Source organism: Neophocaena asiaeorientalis, unplaced genomic scaffold (assembly GCF_003031525.2).
Source record: "Neophocaena asiaeorientalis asiaeorientalis breed wild unplaced genomic scaffold, Neophocaena_asiaeorientalis_V1.1 scaffold4, whole genome shotgun sequence".
Lineage (NCBI taxonomy): Eukaryota > Metazoa > Chordata > Mammalia > Artiodactyla > Phocoenidae > Neophocaena > Neophocaena asiaeorientalis.
Genome location: NW_020173682.1, coordinates 1509217 through 1526626, shown reverse-complemented (window position 1 = coordinate 1526626; position 17410 = coordinate 1509217). Strand labels below are relative to the sequence as shown.

Here is a 17410-nt window from a genome sequence, read left to right as displayed (position 1 = left end):
TCCTTAGTTTGTCCGGGTTGGAAGGAATTCTACCACCCCCCACCTACTCTGTTGTTACTATTAATCTTCTGTCATTATTTCTCCCTCATCCACTCCCCAGCCCCAAATTGAAGTGAGCATTTCTCTCGATGCTTCAGTGACCCCTAACACCAAAATCACGTCACCGCTAGTTTTAAGCAAATGCAAATGACTTGAAACAATTCGTAGTCAGGTTTCATCTGTTCCTGTGTCTGGTACCAACTTTTGAGAATTTAATATCCCAACTCTTAGAGAAGACCTAGGAGATCATTAAAAGTTACATTCAGTTTGGAGTCTCCCGTTCTTTGGTAACAGAAATACGCTCCCCCCGCAAACCCAGCACAGCTCTCTCGGAATCTGTGTTGGGACAGCAGGTCAGACTTAACTGACGGGGCAGAGTCCTTGCCTCTGAATGGCCAGCTGTGGCTCTGGTAGCACATGTCCCCGTATGCCATGCTCCTGGTTACACATCTGGGACTCCTTATGGTATATTTCCATCTGACAGAATCACAGAGAAGATGAGCTGTGAAAGAAGAATGGTGTTCAGGGGAAATAGACTAAAATTGCCGAAATGATGGTGTATCCTCATACGCGAATGCAGCGTAAAGCATCGTTTAGATTTCTTCGAAGATGATATACCTTAACATTTTTTTTTGATACCTTAACATTTATCACATGTCATAAGACTTACTTTAAGAGTAAAATGAGAGATGTATAGGCTATGTGTTATTGTTTCATGAACTACATAGATATGTGCAATTATTATAGATACATAGTTTTTTTAAAAAAGAATGAACATAGCTCAGCCTTGAAAATTTGTTTAATTATAAAAATGTGTGAAAATGTAGTTGCAAATGAACAGTTTATTGTTCATTTGGTTTCTCTTAAATTGTTAATCGTTGCTAGCATTGGCTTTAGTTAAGGCTCTAATTTTTCGTTAGTAAATGGAGGATTATGTAGAGCTTGGTTTGTCGGGTATGCTTTTAGAAAACCATTGTATATGATACCTACAGAAAAATAAATAAGGTCCTGTTATTCTAGAACTGGGGGAAATGCTCTGTTGTTTTTTCTGGTTAACAGTTTTTTAAATTTACCATACACTAATTTAGAATTTACAGAGAATTGGAATACATTGTGTATGAAAGCGCTTCTAATTGTAATTTCATTTGAAAAGATTACCTTGTGAATGTATGGATTTCGTATTACCTTTGAGTCGTTAGGCTATTAATCACCATTATATTAATAGCCTGTTACAAACTAGTTCCGTTTATTTGAACATTGTTGGGATTCTGGATGAGTGAGTGGTGTGTTGCATTGGTTGAGTTTATTGGTAAGTTATTTGAAAGGGAATCTGTGACATTTTAGTCTGTGACATATTTGATGTATCTATTCTTGTCTGTTTTATTAGCATCTTATATTTAAGGATCAGAGTAAGCAGTTTGCCTATTAGCTTATTTTTTATGTGTTTGTTTTCCTCGTGGAGAGTTATCTTTTGGCCAGTTAAATCAACATTAGAAAGCTTAAACAAGCATGGGAGAGCCATTGTCCCCTGTCTAGGGGGACCAATCAGTACTCTGTTTGCTGCTTTTAGAAGAGTCTGTGTGAGCCTCTGCTGGGAGAATGCACTTGACATTACATTCCTGGGCGCAGGGACCTCCTTAAAGTGAATTCCCGTAGAGTTTTCCCCTTCTTTCCTCCTTGGGAAAGAGAAGAATGTGAACCACTTCCTGTATCCCAGCTTTCTGCCCTCCTGTTCTCCCAGTGAAGTAGTTACCTTCATTCCTTGATCAAACATACCAGCCAGAAACATGGACTGTGAACTAAGTAAGACACTGCCTCAGGCTCTTAGCCTTTTTGAAAAGATTCTTGTACAAAAATGGCACCACTATGTTTCACTGACGTTTTAAATTTAAGGTCCTCTTTTACATGAATTGGTGTATGTTAGTATATCCTCATGTAACCAGAACCCAACTTAATTCTTTCATTTTTTTAAGGAGCCCCTTCATAATTAGAGGACTTTTAGTATCCTTCTCAACTCTCTGAATAAACCCTCTAATTAGATATTTGGCTACTTTTGTAAAGCTGCACATGTGAGGACTTGCAAGGAGGCAATTTATTCGTTATACCTGTATTTTTTTAAACAAGGCCAATGTCTCAATCAGTACCTTAGTCTTAGATCCTTTATTCTGAAACCTGTGGTTTCTAATCTTCACTTCCTTGTTTCTTTTTATATAAGTCACATACATCCCTAACAATGAAAAAATCGTTTTTTAATATTGATCTTTAGCCTGTCATAAAAGCATATTTTTATTTATTTAATTTTTAGAAATTTATTTATTTTTGGCTGTGTTACGTCTTCGTTGCTATGCGTGGGCTTCTCATTGCAGTGGCTTTTCTTGTTGTGGAGCATGGGCTCCAGGCGCACGGGCTTCAGTAGTTGTGGCACACAGGCTCAGTAGTTATGGCTCACGGGCTCTAGAGTGCAGGCCCAGTGGCTGTGGCACACGGGTTTAGTCGCTCCGCAGCATGTGGAATCTTCCCGGACCAGGGCTCGGACCCATGTCCCCTGCATTGGCAGGCCGACTCTTAACCACTGCGCCACCAGGGAAGCCCATAAAAGCATATTTAAAATTTTTATTCTGGCACTTAAAATACCAGTGAGTCTCCTTTCTCTGTTTTCTTTTTAACCAATCGACCCATTACCTAAATGAGAGCATTGAGAACTCGCCAGCGCATTTTATATCCCTTCATGTCCATGGTTGAAGTTCAAGGTGACCTTCCTGTTCTAAGCACATCCTGAGAGGCCTTCCAAGTCTTGAGCAGCGACAGGCAGGGAAGATGGATGATCTGATTTCCAGACTCTAACGGACTCCAGGAGGAGACGTGGATGTTTGAAACAAAACAGGGAAGTCGGTGTTCAGGAAGAATTAAAGTACTTGGCAGTGATTTAAGCTGATGAAGACGAAGCAGGAGGGGATGTGGGCAGGTGTGGCTGGGAGGATGCCAAGGTGTGATTCTTCAGGAGGTTGTTCTTTTGAGTACATTTGGGGCATTCATCACATCCTCATCATTCCTCAGATGGAGGTTGCTCTTTGTTCATTTATGGTACTTTCAGCAAAGGGAACATATTGGCTGGTGTCATTGCTTTGCCCCGCTCATTGTCACTTATTCCCTCTGTTAAAATAATTTGCTCCGGGCTTCCCTGGTGGTGGAGTGGTTGAGAATCCGCCTGCCGATGCAGGGGACACGGGTTCGAGCCCTGGTCTGGGAAGATCCCACATGCCGCGGAGCACCTGGGCCCGTGTGCCATAACTACTGAGCCTGCGCGTCTGGAGCTTGTGCTCCGCAACAAGAGATGCTGCGATAGTGAGAAGCCCGCGCACCGCGATGAACAGTGGCCCCTGCTTGCCGCAACTGGAGAAAGCCCTCACACAGAAATGAAGAGCTGACGCAGCCAAAAATAAATAAGTAAATAAATTAATTTAAAATAATAATAATAATTTGCTCCGTCTGGTGTTGAGGATCAAACCCTACAGGTGCGTTAGCGTTTTCGGGCTGTTGTTGAGTAACTTCTTCTAGGCAGAATTATGATGGGATAGTTACCGCCTGTAAAGTTTCCAGAAGGCAGATTTTTTTTTTTTTTTTGTCCCCGGGAGAAGTCGGATTGGAGTCAGGATCCTTGACAAGATGCTTTGTGAAAGGGAGTAACACGCACTTTTCACATTTCCATCACGGAAGGTGGATAGAAACCGCAAGCCATTTAAAAAACTGACACGTTAACTCTTAACAAAAGAAGAGGTTTGACAAATGTTAAGCTGAAAATGTGTCGGTTGAAAGCGACATTTGGAAAACAGGCTTCCTCATGAAGGCTGCAATTTGTAAGGCATGGCAGTCCTAAAGCCTCATCTCCAGCCTGGCATAACTCAAAAGGTGCTCCCCCATCATTTCTCCTGTCTTGTGACTTTCTTTGCGCACCAGGGAAAGGTGCCACACTTGCTTTTCTGTTTCGTTTTTTAGTCTTAAATGAAGATGTTCCTACTATTATTAATATTACTTAACAGAAACATTTTAACTAAGCAGTGTTTGGTGAGTGGTGAGCACTGATGGGAAAAATGCTAGCAATTTCTCCTGCCTGGAAGTCTAGCAAAATAAATCATCCTGTTGAACTAGCTTGTAAGGAGGAATAAGTGCTTTGATTCTGCTGCATATGGCTTCTCAGGCTGTTTTACTTGTAGAATTAAAATGAAGTGATGTTTTCTTGTTTTCTGCAGTATGGGCAAACCTATTAGAGGCTGGAATGGGCATACATGGGCTTTATTAAATAACTACTATATCCCCTAGTGGCTGCTGACTCCGAAGATCCTTAAGTAACAGATATATCTGGTCTACCAAAAGGCTAAAGAATTTCCAACTTAATAAGTGATCCCATTTATTTAAGACAGCCCTTTGCAGAAGGAAATCCTGTCTAACAAAACTCCTTAAACCTTATCTTTCTGGTGAAGTATAAATGGATGCACGGAACGAGCATGGTTTTATAAATATCACAGAAGGCTGGAGGAGCAGGTTAATCTGCCCGGACCTTGCTAGCAGTTAGTGAATTTTTTACATAGTGACAGCAGGTGTGCAGGACGACAAAGACTTTCCTCTTTCATTACTGTATCCGAAAATAGCTCCAGGTAAGCCAGAGAAACACAGTATTTCTTTATAGTAGACATGAAAAAGAAGAACCAGTTTTTCCTAAAGCTTTCGACATAAAGATTGTTTTTATTTTTAAAAGTTGACTGTGTGCTGTGCTCCTGCTAATTTATATTTCCTTCATAGATGCTACATATGTATATTGCGGTTCGTTCTTTAAGTTAATAAATGTATTCTCACGTTTCCTCCATAATACAAAATACGATTCAAACTTCTGACATCTCTGCACCTATTTGCATACACATGTGCTGCATTTAACGAACCTTGCTAAGAAATACCAAAGAGAAAAGGGAAACCCATAAGATATGTTGTGTATCAGGTAGTATTGTGTCATACCCCTCATTTCATGTTCACTTTAAATGATAAAACTTACATAGCATTCCTTTTTCTCCAGATAGTATGTTACCAGCGTAAGGAGTTGACGAATGTTTAATTCCACTGAATAGATGTAAGTCACGATGGGACATAATATCAATGTTGATCTTTGACTTGCTCCCTCACCTGTTTTCTTTGTGTGGCCAGGAGACATTAATTGCCTTGGTAAATTAATCCTTCCCCTCTTAAGGGAACAAGAGGAAGGCAGACTGTTTGAGGAAGAGTGCATAACAGTTCTCTCTTCCAAATTTTTTGATAGATTGCTTGATGTAATTTACAATTAGAAGGAGTTTTTCCTTTCCGCTTTTTACTTGCTTAGCACTGTTATTCAGCTGGACTCCAGAGGTCATCAGTATTTTTCCTTTTTCTTAGTGCATGTTTATCCTTTCTTCAATACGTAAAGTTTTTACATGCCTTTTAAAGCTTTACTTTCCTATAATTTGTCGGCTCATTCAAAACAGTTCAGTTTTTTAAGTGGGCGGTGCTTCCCATTTGACATTTCCAGTGTACCTGGAGTCCGAGAGGGTGGCAGTAGGGAACTTCCACCCCCTAAACCTATAAAGGTCAAAGGTAAACTCTGTCAGGGATTGAAAACCAGCTTCAGGAGGCTAAGCTGGGATTCCTGAAGGCCTCTAGGAAACCCCATCTTACACGTATTCTGGAATGTCTTTCACTCTGACGTGCCTTAGATGCAAATGCAGACTTGGGAAAGGCTACCTCACATAGGCACATTCATTCTCTGGTCCTCCAATGCGGTCACGCCTCAGCCACACTGTGCTGGGTGAGCTCTGTGAGATCAGGTTTGACCAGTGAGCTGGAGCTCTGTCAGTCTTTCTGCATTTTATTCCATGACTAGGGCAGGTATCATTAAAGAGTTGCGAATAGGGCTTCCCTGGTGATGCAGTGGTTAAAAATCCACCTGCCAATGCGGGGGACACAGGTTCGAGCCCTGGTCCGGGAAGATCCCACATGCCACGGAGCAGCTAAGCCCGTGCGCCACAACTACTGAGCCCACGTGCTGCAACTACTGAAGCCCACGCACCTAGAGCCCGTGCTCCGCAACAAGAGAAGCCACCGCCGTGAGAAGCCTGCACACCTCAATGAAGAGTAGCCCCTGCTCACCGCAACTAGAGAAAGCCCACATGCAGTGAGGAAGACCCAAGACAGCCAAAAATAAATAAATGAATAAATAAATTTATTTAAAAAAAAGTAGGCCTTGTACTAAAAAAAAGAATTGCAAATAAATTTAGATGGGCAAATGGGAAAAAACACAGCTGCTCCATCAAAGGGAGAAGAGTGTTGTTTACTCTGAACCTCGCCCTACAAGAGGTTTTTACATGTGATTTTAAAGAGCAAGACAGTCATGTCTCTCTTCCCCCCACTGTTTATCTCCTCTTTCCTTGTATGTTGACTCTGAAGCGTGCATTCAGCCTCTGTTGTACATCATGTAATGCATGATGCATTACAGTATCAATTTAAGGTAGATGGAATACAGATAATTGGTCCCTCTTGACAGAAGGAAAACAGACGTAGTCTAGACTCCATCTACACTCCGGAAAAGAAATGTGTCAGGTTACTTCCTCTTCCGAAAGAGCTATTTTGAGTTCCATTTTTAGCTGATACTCACTTGAAATAATCATATCGAACTGTTGAATATTGACCTACTCAAAGACATGGTCCGCCCTACATGTTGATAACCTTTGTTAACTCCCAGCAGTGTTCAAGTTCAATGCTGGATGCCTTCTGTCCAGCTAAGATGAGTTATTTTCTGCCTTTGCTGTTTTTATTTGAGAGAGAAATTAGTAAGTGGCACTTTATAATCAAACGAAAGTGTCTGATTTCTGTTCTCTACACGGTAATATCTTGTTTTATTTCATGCTGTCATTTTATTGAGCTCTGGTCTCTTATTCTGGTCAGGCATTGTTGGAGGTTTTGTTTTTTGTAATTTTTGGCAATAAAAGCTTCTATAATGTCTTAGAATGCATTTAGAATGTGTTTAGAATGCATAATCTTACGAAAAGCATTTTAGTCAACTTTATTAGATAGAAAGGGTAAATGTGAGTTTTGTGTCCACTGGCCTTTATTGATGCCCAATTTATTCGTCAACCGTTAAGGAAATAACTCTCCAGATTTTGTTCTGTTGTGTTTGTATATCACCTCATATGTATTTTTTAAGACGCACGCTGTAAAAAGTTTGGGGTCAAGAAAATACTGTTTTCCACTATCATAGTTAATTTTTAAATAGTCTCATTTGGAACCCATACAGTTTTATCACCTTCACAATGTACATACTTTTTTTTTCTCCATCCAATTAGTGTTTGTTTAGAAAATAAATAAATTGTTATTGAGGTTCTGGTTATTTTACTTAGCGAGGTTACTAAATAAACGCCCTGCTTTTTTTTTTTCTCTTGCTGATACCTAATTTGGTCTAATTTTGGTTTTTTAAGCCACCCCGCAGAAATGTATCATCTGACAGTTCTAGAACTCCAAGATCAAGGTGTGAGAGAGGTTGGTTTTTTCTGAGGGCTGTCGGGGAAGCATCTCTTCCAGGCCTTTCTCCGTGGATTACAGATGGCCATCTTCTCCCTGTGTCTTTACATTATCATCCCTGGAAGTGTCTGTTTCTGTGTCCAAATTTCCCCTTTCTATAAGGACACCAGTCATATTGGATTAGGTAGGGCCCACCCTGATGACCTCACTTTAATTTGATTACCCCACTAAGACCCTAGTACCTTTCAGATACGGTCACATTCTGAGTTACCAAGGGTTAGAACTTCAACGTGAATTTTTTTTGGGAAAATTCAGCCCCTAACACTATTGCTACCCCAGTGCACTCAGATCACCCCGTCTTTCCTCTCTTCTCCCATAGCCTCCGACAACCTGGGGGGCAAATTCTGTTTATTCGTAAATGTGTTGAAATTACTCTGGAAGGTTTAATCCACCTCTCCGTAGTCCCTCCACCATGTCTTTCTTATGCGTTTAGCTTTCAGACTTAAAGGTTCCTTCAAAAAGTGCACATTCACCATTGTTGCGTTTTAGGGACACAAAGGTTAGGCTCTTTTTTTGGCAGATGGGTCAGTGTTTTTAATTTCTAATCATCCCTTAAGAACGGACTATGTTAAAACAGAAGCTGGTTAGAATTTGAAGATCCCCTGGGAGTGAAAGGCACCTTGCAAAATCTCCTGCTTTGTCGTAGTCAGCTAGAGAATTGAAGAAGGGAGAGTTCCATAGAGCACCCACTACTGGACCCCGTCGTGTTTCTTTCACAAGAGTCTTATGGCCGGAAGATGCAGCATGGGGGACCTTTGTGCCACCTGGCAGCTTCTTGCACTGGGACTCCCACTAGTAGGTGTGGAATCTTCCGTCTCTGACTTTGTGGACCTACATCGTAGCTCTCCATGTTTTGCCCTGTAAGGTGTGGAGTCAGGAATTTCCTGTTCCATCTTGGGGTTCCAGTCACCACATCTGGAGCCCTTAAGACTTTTATTCCATTTTCCAAGCTTGTCTCAGGAGATCTCTGGAGTCTTACTGAGTGAGATGGAGACTACCAAGAATGGGGCACTGACTTCTCTTCTCGTGTAACTAAAGCTGGTTTGCTTCCCCAGCGTGCAGACAGACATCAGAGATGGAGAGTGGTTTCACACGCCGCACCGCGGCGTAGAGACTCGGTCGTGGGCTCTGCCGGGAGCCGTGAGCAACGGGGAAAACAAAGTCTGTCTTTAGAGCGCCGGCCTTAGAGGTGGTTCCCAGCCCCAGTTCTCTCAATGGCAAAGGACCTCATCATGCTTCCTCTCAGCTTCCCCATCTTAAAAGCAAGAGGTTCAAACTAGGTCATCTCTAAGAGTCGCCTCAGCACCAATTTCTAATCCTGAATCCTCTGTTTTTCTGGGAAACATGTTTTTTTGTTTTGTTTTTTTTCTCCCATGGAAAACCCTTCTTGTTTATTTGATTAAACAAAAATAAAATAAGCTGCATAGGAACAATTTTGAAGTCCAGAGAGGCACCAGCTTTGTTTTAAGGCTGCAGTAGCTGACACGGCATCTCCTTGCTACCTTCTCCAGCCTTCTCTGTGGACCAGAGCGGTACATTCAGAAGCCTGTTAGCTAACACAGGAGTTTTTGAACACCTTTCCACTGGTCCTTCGCCTGCTCATTGCCTGTCGTGCCTGAGGCCTGCAGTATCATTTAAGATTTAAAAGTAAAAATCTAGAGGGCAGGAGAAAAAAAAAAATCCACCCCAGACAAAAACCTACCTTAAAGGTTTGGGGGAAAAAACCTTTGTTTCTCTGGGAAACATGTTTTATTGTCTACACCAATTCATTATTTTTCTCAGATTTAGTTTAATTCTTGAATTTGCCCCCCGCGTGGATTTCCCTCATTGATTTTTTTTTTTTTTTTGTAAAGGCCGCGGAAGATGACGCTGGCCCTGAATATAAATGGTTACAGGAAAATAGATACAAGATAAAATTACGAGATCCACCTTTTTATTCTATATTTTATGGAATACCTAATATATATTTGGCAGTAACTTATTCGTACACATGAATTCCTGACACTTTCGATCCTTCAGACTCATTAATCAGTGTAGTCAGCACCAGAGTAATTTTATGAGACCTACCAGTCATCAAAAATTTATTATCAGATAAATCACGGAAACAACGAGCATCTTAATAGGGTAGAGAAAGTGGCATGTAAAGGATCGTTTAAGACTGTGCTTTTTGTTGGCTGTGTGTTATATTTACAGCCAGTATGTGTGAGCTTACTCATAAATTTCATGCAAAGACCCAGCAGGGTGATAGTTATCTTCTGAGGTAAAACCTTTTTTCTTTGTTCTGCTCCAGTAGAATACTGTGTTTGGTCTGACTGTAAGACCGAGAACACTCAAGGTACGGAAGGTAGGAAAGTCATGTTCCAGTGCTAAGCTTATAGCATTTCTTTTAAAACGGTATCTCCGTTCTCTTCCGAATTTCATTACAGCTGTCATCCAGAGTTAAGACTTACCGAGCCTCAGTCCTTTCCTTTGGGACAAAATGGCTAAACTTGAACTCTGAAATGGCATGCGGAAACAGCAGTAGACAATTGCCTTGCTTGGGGATGGGCTCCATGTGCACCCACCTGGCACCTGTGAGGCACAGGCTATGTCTACTGTGTTCCTGGCAGTGTCTTTGAAGATATAATGATCCTGATGATATAATAAAAGACTTGGGTCTTCGTCGTGTAAGATGAGCTGCTTGGAGGGGGGTTTTTCTGTCCCTCTAGCCCTGTCCTGAGTGTCCCAGAATCTCACTATGCTCTGGGACAGGAGGATCATGGCAGTGACCCAGATCAGAGCTGAGCTGACACTGGGGAGCCCTGGAAGAGATCCACTGGGAATGAACCCAGAACGACAAGGCTGGGTTACTTCCCATTAAAGATACAGCCTGCTTCCTACCTCAGCTCTCCATAAGTGCAGTTTTCTCTGCCTGGAGTGTTCTGTCCTTGTATTGACATACCGAATGCCCAATTATCCTTCAAGTATCATATTCAGTATTGCTTCCTCAGAGACCTTTTTGCCAAGTGTTTCCCTACTGCCCATTTACTCTAGGTCCCTTTTACTGTCTTCCTTCTGAGTCTTTTACCTTAGCAGCAATTTTTATAGTAGTAGTAGTAATAATAATAACAACAGCAGTAATAATAATAAGCAGTGACTACCACGTGACAGGTATTATGATAAGCTCATTATATGTGCTATTCAGCATTTTATAACTCAATATTTATTTCAGTGAGTATCACGTAGATTTGGGGGGAGGGGGTAAAAGTGCATGTTTTCGCTCCCTTAAGAGACTAATCTTTTGGGAAGCAATACTGAAGATTCCCTCATTTCTGAGCTATGCACATGGCACCCTCAGTGTCCTGTATGAATGACCCGTCATCTCATGCAGAGGAGCCTCTGACAGGTTGCCCTGATTTCTGAAAGAAAAAACCATTCTGGAGTCCAGAAGAAACCGTGCTGTCGTTCTCAGCTTCTGCTGGTACAGGGTAAACAAGACTGGAGACATTAAAATGCATCCTCAGCCTGTAATATTAAGGCAAGATTCTGTCTTCGTTTGTGTTGATCTCTTTCTGTTTTTTTTTTTTTTTATAAATTTATTTGTTTAGTTAGTTATTTTTGGCTGCATTGGGTTTTCCTTGCTGCACATGGGCTTTCTCTAGTTGCGGCGAGCGGGGGCTACTCTTCGTTGCCGCGTGTGGGCTTCTCATTGTGGTGGCTTCTCTTGTTGCGGAGCATGGGCTCTAGGGCGCGCGGTCTTCAGTAGTTGTGGCACGTGGGCTGTGGAGCACAGGCTCAGTAGTTGTGGCATGCGGACTCAGTAGTTGTGGCTCGCCGGCTCTAGAGCGCAGGCTCAGTAGTTGTGGTTCATGGGCTTAGTTGCTTCACGGCATGTGGGATCTTTTGCCCACACGTCTCTCATGTTGGAAATGAAACAGTTCCTTAACTTCACAGATAAAGGAATTATGTTTGAAAAGGAGACCTTCCTCTCTATGAATCCGTGGGTCTGTGCCTTCTCTTTGTCCATCAAGGGAGTGTTTTCACGGGGCGTGTGGAGTATGTGATTGTGTTTGTGAATGTCTGGAATGTAGCTGAGGAAGACAGAGTAAACCAGTACATGTGGTTATTCTGAGGGGTGGGGGGAAAGCAAGGAGGGAGGGTACATTCTTTTCATTTTTTACCCTTTGGTACCTATCAGATGTTCCATTTTGTACATGTATTCACTGTTGAATAGGTTATTTAAAAAAAAATTAACCTATAGAAAAAAAAAAAAAAGGGACTTCCTGGCAGTCCAGTGGTTAAGACTCTGTGCTTCCACTGCAGGGGGCGCGGGTTCCATCCCTGGTCAGGGAGCTAGGATCCCACACACGCCACACACAACAACAACAAAGTTAGAGAGCCCGTGAAGTTAAGAAGGAAGAAGCCACAAAACATGTAGCTGTGTAATTGGTTTTGTCTACTGTACTTTCCCTTTCCACTTGTTTATCTAGAGTAAGTGGAATCATCCCTTCTGATCAGTCGCTCTCTAACTAGGTACCCTCAAAACCTTCAAGGTGACATCACCTCTCAAAATGTGTCCTGAGTCTTGGAAAGGGACTCTCTAAATGTGAGCTCGAGAGAAGGGTTCTCAGTCCACACAACCACCCTTACTCTTCTTTGCTGAAGCACTGTGAAATCGTGCCTTGTGTATAACACCTCTCGATGATGTCAGCCTTTCCTGCACCCTTGGAAGGATCGGTAACAATCCAGCCTTCCTGCAGAACCCAACAGGACATGGGAAAGGGGGACGTAGCAAAAGAGAAAGAGGAAAATAAACAAACAAGACGTACTTCTTCATTGAGTTTCTTTAGGTAGGAGTATTCTCCCACCTAAGGTTTTAAGTGATTGAAAGGTAAGCTTTTCTATATTTTTAAGATCTTGAGGGCTTGACATATGGAAGAATGGATCTTGGAAGAACTGATTATGTTAGAGGAAGAGACTGGGCCTCAAGTTTCCATAATATATGAAACATGGGTTTTTTGTTTTAATTCTTCTCTCTTGTTTAATGCTTTTGGCTGTAAGCAAAGATGACGTGTGTGTTTCAGACTGTTTACGTGAGATTGGGAGCATTTTTAATCTGTTCTCATGCATTCTCAATAAGAACTGCGTGAGTGGTGATCTTTGAATAGAATGTCTTGCAACTAGCAAATTTGTTTTGGTACTAAATTCCAGATAATTCCTAAGGAATGTAAATCTTGTCACTAAAAGTTTTTGTTTTAGAAATACTTAACACCTCTCAGATTTTGTTGTTCTGGGAGCCACTGCTTTGGGAAGATTCCCTGCTGTTCTCCTTACTTGCTGCAAGTAATAAATGCTTCCTTCTCCTGTTCTTTGGTGTGGTTCTCTCTTTTGACACCCACAAAGAGGCAACCCCCCCGCAAAAAAAAAGAAAAATACTTAAAATCTCGAAACTACATAATTTTAAGTTTTCTGAGGCCAGCCTCTGCTCCGTCCTCACAAGTATAATCAACAAGACAGGGCAACAAGAAAGGTACTGGTCATCAAGCCGACTGAGTAAAAATACTCTTTTCAAATTTTATAGTGGAACATGGTGAGCAAAGAAATGATGGCACGTGGGGAAGATGCTCCTTCAAGAATGCATCATACAAGATGAGTTTTGGCTTTACTGTGGTTGAAATACTAAGAATCTTGCACAGCTTTTTCTAGAAAAATTCAGATGCATGATAGAGTCAGATACTTTCAGTATCCCTCATTTTTCTTCTACGCACGCACTAACATCCAGGTGGATCAGTGAGTCGTGACAGAAGTCGTCTCAGTTACACTAAGGAGAGAGAATTGACATTCATTGACTTCCTGCCGTGTTCCGGAACCTGGTGGGTTCCTTGCAGGCTTCATCTCCCGTGATCTCATGATCCCACGAGATGTAGGTGTTCACCTTGCTTTCAGATGAGAGAATGAAGAGCCTCAGGTTAGGTAAAATGACCAATAGTTTACCTGAGTCATAGAGCTAGAAATGAAACTCCACTGACCTGTACACACGGCTATATTTACGATAGATAACCAACAGGGCCCTACTGTATAGCACAGGGAACTCTGCTCAATATACTGTAATAACCTAAATGTAAAAAAAGAATTTGAAAAGAATAGATACATGTATATGTAGAACTGAATCACTTGGCTGTACACCCGAGACCAGCACATTGTTCATCAGCAATGCTCCAATATGAAATAAAAATTAAAGAAAAATAAGAAGAACACTGTCTTATATTCACCTTGTTGCTTTTGGGTAGCATCAAGGAAGAAGGTGAGGAAATGCTGAGTTTATGCTGAAGTTCTCGAAGGGAAGTCAGTGCATGAGGCTTAAGGGTATGTTGGCAATCATTCAACTTCTCTGGTTGTTGAATCAACTCGGCCCTTCCTGTAAAACCATATCCCCATCCCGTTATCCCCTTCAGAGGTCCTGAAGTGGTGTCTCTTTTTGCCAGCTGTTCAGTCCCTGAAAACCAACCTTCCTGAATCAACTCTGATTCTGAGTTCGTCCCCTTATGTGGGTGGTTCCAGAATGACAAATACACATCTGCGTTCCTGCCAGCCACCCTTCTGGTTGCGTGGGTGTGTGTTCGTCCACTGAAGGCTGTACGTTTATGTTGTTTTGCAGTTGGTCTTCAGTTAGTGCGTCTTCAAGGCTGTGACCTCTCTCAACCATACTTTATACTATTTATCTCTTTGGGCATCTTATGGACTCTGGGCCTTTCTCAGTTCATCTTGTACCAGTGACTGAGATCGGATTGGTGGTACAATCCCTCCCAAGCTTTCAGCGTCCTCTCTTCGTGTCTTTGTTTCTTACTAGGTTCGGTCCAGTCCCAGGTTTTAATTTCTTTGCCCCAACAAAGAATTGAGTCTTCTCCACGGAGTCCTGGTTCCTTTAAGTGGAAAATAGCACTGGAGTCCAAAATCTGAGGCCCAGCAATTCATGTTTTCCAAATAAGCACCAAAGGTAAGGTAGGGTGGCATGAGGTCTGACAGCCACTATAGCGACAAAGCAGAACAATTACCTGGATTCAAAGAGCCAGGTAGTTGTTTCCCATTTACCTGTTTCATTGTTTGTTTTGCCGAGCTATACATACAAAATCATTCATGTGTTTACGTGGTTAGTGATCCCACATTTGCGTTCCTGGACTCAAGTGTTTGGAATTAACTGCTGAGTGTGTAAGTTCAGGAAATCTTGTCAGTGTCCCTAGAGCACCTGAAAAGAAAAAAAAAAAAAAATCACAACCTCTTTCCAGGTTTTGTACTAAAGAAACCAAGTGTGTGGGCCACTCAGTAATATAAAGATGTAGATCACCTGATATCTAGATAGACTCTCATTCAGTTAAGAGGCAATAACAGTGAAGTAGGGAAGACATACCAATACAGGCCCAACTCGGAGATACTGCAGGTTCAGTTCCAGACCGCTGCAATAAAGCAAAGATCCCAGTAAAGTGAGTCACGAATTTTTGGTTTCCTAGTGTACATAGAAGTTATGTTTACACTCTACTGTAGTCTGTTAAGTGTGCGATAGCATTGTTGCAGTTGCTGAAGAATTAATGTACATGCCTTAATGAAAAAATACTCCACTGCTCAAAAATGCTAACCATCACCTGAGCCTTCAATGAGTTGTACTAGTAACGCCAGAGGTCGCTGATCACAGATCCCCGTAACAAATATGATCATGATGAAAAAGCTTGAAATAGTGTGAGAGCAAAGTGTGGCCCAGAGACATGAAACGAGCAAATGCTATTGGGAAAATGGTACCAATAGACTTGCTCGATGCAGGGCTGCCACCGACCTTCCATTTGTAAAAAGTGCCGTATGTGAAGGGCAGTAAAGCAAAGCGCAATAAAACAGCGTCTGCCTGGGCAGCCTTTTGATGTGTCGTCCGTTCCCTCTTTATTTTCTTAGGCACTGACATTTGTCTTTTAACACGAATAGCTCTACCCTTATATGCAGTTTCTCAATGGCCTTCGGCTTGCCCCTTCATGTCATTTAAGTTCAGCACATTGTCAGTGAAGCACTTTCCATACCACTCTACCTAAAACAAGCCTCACCTCCCTCCCTGCCCCTAACTTTATTTGATCTGCCTCCCTCTAGAATGGCGGTCCCCCGCAAGAGCAGGGACTTTGTTGAGGGCACCTCTGTGTCCCCAGGAGCCTCAGACAGTGGCTGGCACCTGGCCAGCCCTGAAAACACTGGGTGACTGGGAGTTGCAATTCTTTCAGCTGTACATTTTAGCCTGCGGTTCAGACACTTATGCTGGAGGGGATTTTCTTTAAACCGTGTGTCGCACGTCCGTTACGCATTTTCCGTCTTTCCCTTTTCTTCTTGCATCTGCGGTGCTTTGATTTCATGATATTATTAGAGCCTCTTCCATCACCAAAGAAGTTTCTGTGATGTTGCCAAGGCTGCAGCCTTCCCCAGCCAGCTCTTTCCCACCCCATCTAGCAGCTCTTTTTAGCTAGGCTGTGAAAGGAACTCCACACATGGACGTTTAGGAGGTCATAGGGGAAAAAATACCAAAGCTGCAAGCTGGTATTTGCCCTGGACTTAGCCCATCAGCCTGGTTTTGGTTTTGGTTCTGCATCAGCCAGGCCTCCATCCTCGGACACCTCTGTGTGTAGGACCTGGATACTGGCTGCTTTACCCTAGGATGCAGGTGTGGCTTTGTCCTCCATCAGGATGGTGTGACTATAGAAGGTGACTTGGCAGTCTTTGAACTCTAGTAATTACTTAAAAATAAACAGCCTGGGGGAGGGGAGAGGATAGGAAGCAGCTCCTCCGCCCAGCCTTCAAACTATGTTTTGTTGACAAGTCAGAAAAACAATTCAGAGCCTGGTCTCTGAACCTAAAACCCTTGATGTGAAAGGCCAGAAGGAATCCCTCTGACATCACTCAGACATGAGGAACCAGAGGACTCCTGATCAGCCGCGTTGAGAAGGAACCCTCACCTGTAGCAGGTTATGTGTCATTACTTATCTCCCCACCTGTGGCATTTTGAGGTGCAGTTGGACCTGTTGGGCTCAGGAGACACCCAACACAGGTGAGGAGGACTGATGTGGAGAAGTGCCGTGTGCTTGAGGAAATACTGTCCCCCATATAGACACAGGAGGACCCCGTGTGGTCAGTACACCACTTCCAAATGTGAAATTAAATTTTCTCACAGGTTGTATTAATGTTCTCTATTTCTAACAAAATCCTCCTAGTGAAGTGTTCATTGTTAACTGAGTGTTAATGACAAAAGATGATATTTTAAGTATTTTTCCTAAGATGTGGAAATCGTGAGGATTAGTGTTTTTTTTTTTTTAATTTATTTTTGGCTGCATTGGGTCTTCGTTGCTGCGTGCGGGCTTTCTCTAGTTGTGGCGAGCCGGGGCTACTCTTCGTTGCGGTGTGCGCGCTTCTCATTGTGGTGGCTTCTCTTGCTGTGGAGCACAGCCTCTAGGCACGTGGGCTTCAGTAGTTGTGGCTCGCGGGCTCTAGAGCGCAGGCTCAGCAGTTGTGGCACACGGACTTAGTTGCTCCGTGGCACGTGGGATCTTCCCAGACCAAGGCTCGAACCCATGTCTCCTGCACTGTCAGGTGGATTCTTAACCACTGCGCCACCAGGGAAGCCCGTGGGGATTAGTTTTAATTATGTGCAGAGAGAGAGAGGGAGAGAGGGAGGGAGAATGATTGCTGCTCTGTTTCCATGAGGCCAAAATTTCTGCTTCTGAAAATCGGCCTAGCCTCCTCCTTTACAAAAGAGACCAGAGGGTGC

The 17410-nt window shown here is 42.6% G+C and overlaps 1 protein-coding gene across 7 annotated transcripts in view; it reads left to right on the top strand.

Moving 5' to 3' along the window:
* The window catches only part of RSU1 (Ras suppressor protein 1), a 196154-nt gene that overhangs the window by 106437 nt on the left and 72307 nt on the right, over window positions 1–17410 (top strand). The window contains exon 9 of one of the 7 annotated variants that reach the window (XM_024750094.1): window positions 14468–14486. The exons of 4 other annotated variants lie outside the window; for them this stretch is intronic. In XM_024750094.1, the coding sequence (XP_024605862.1) occupies window position 14468 (1 nt within the window). In that variant the 3' untranslated portion in view covers window positions 14469–14486. Of the gene's footprint in view, window positions 1–523; window positions 1062–5107; window positions 5126–14467; window positions 14487–17410 lie in introns of those variants that run through there. 2 more of the 7 variants (XM_024750095.1, XM_024750097.1) reach the window with 2 other exon arrangements.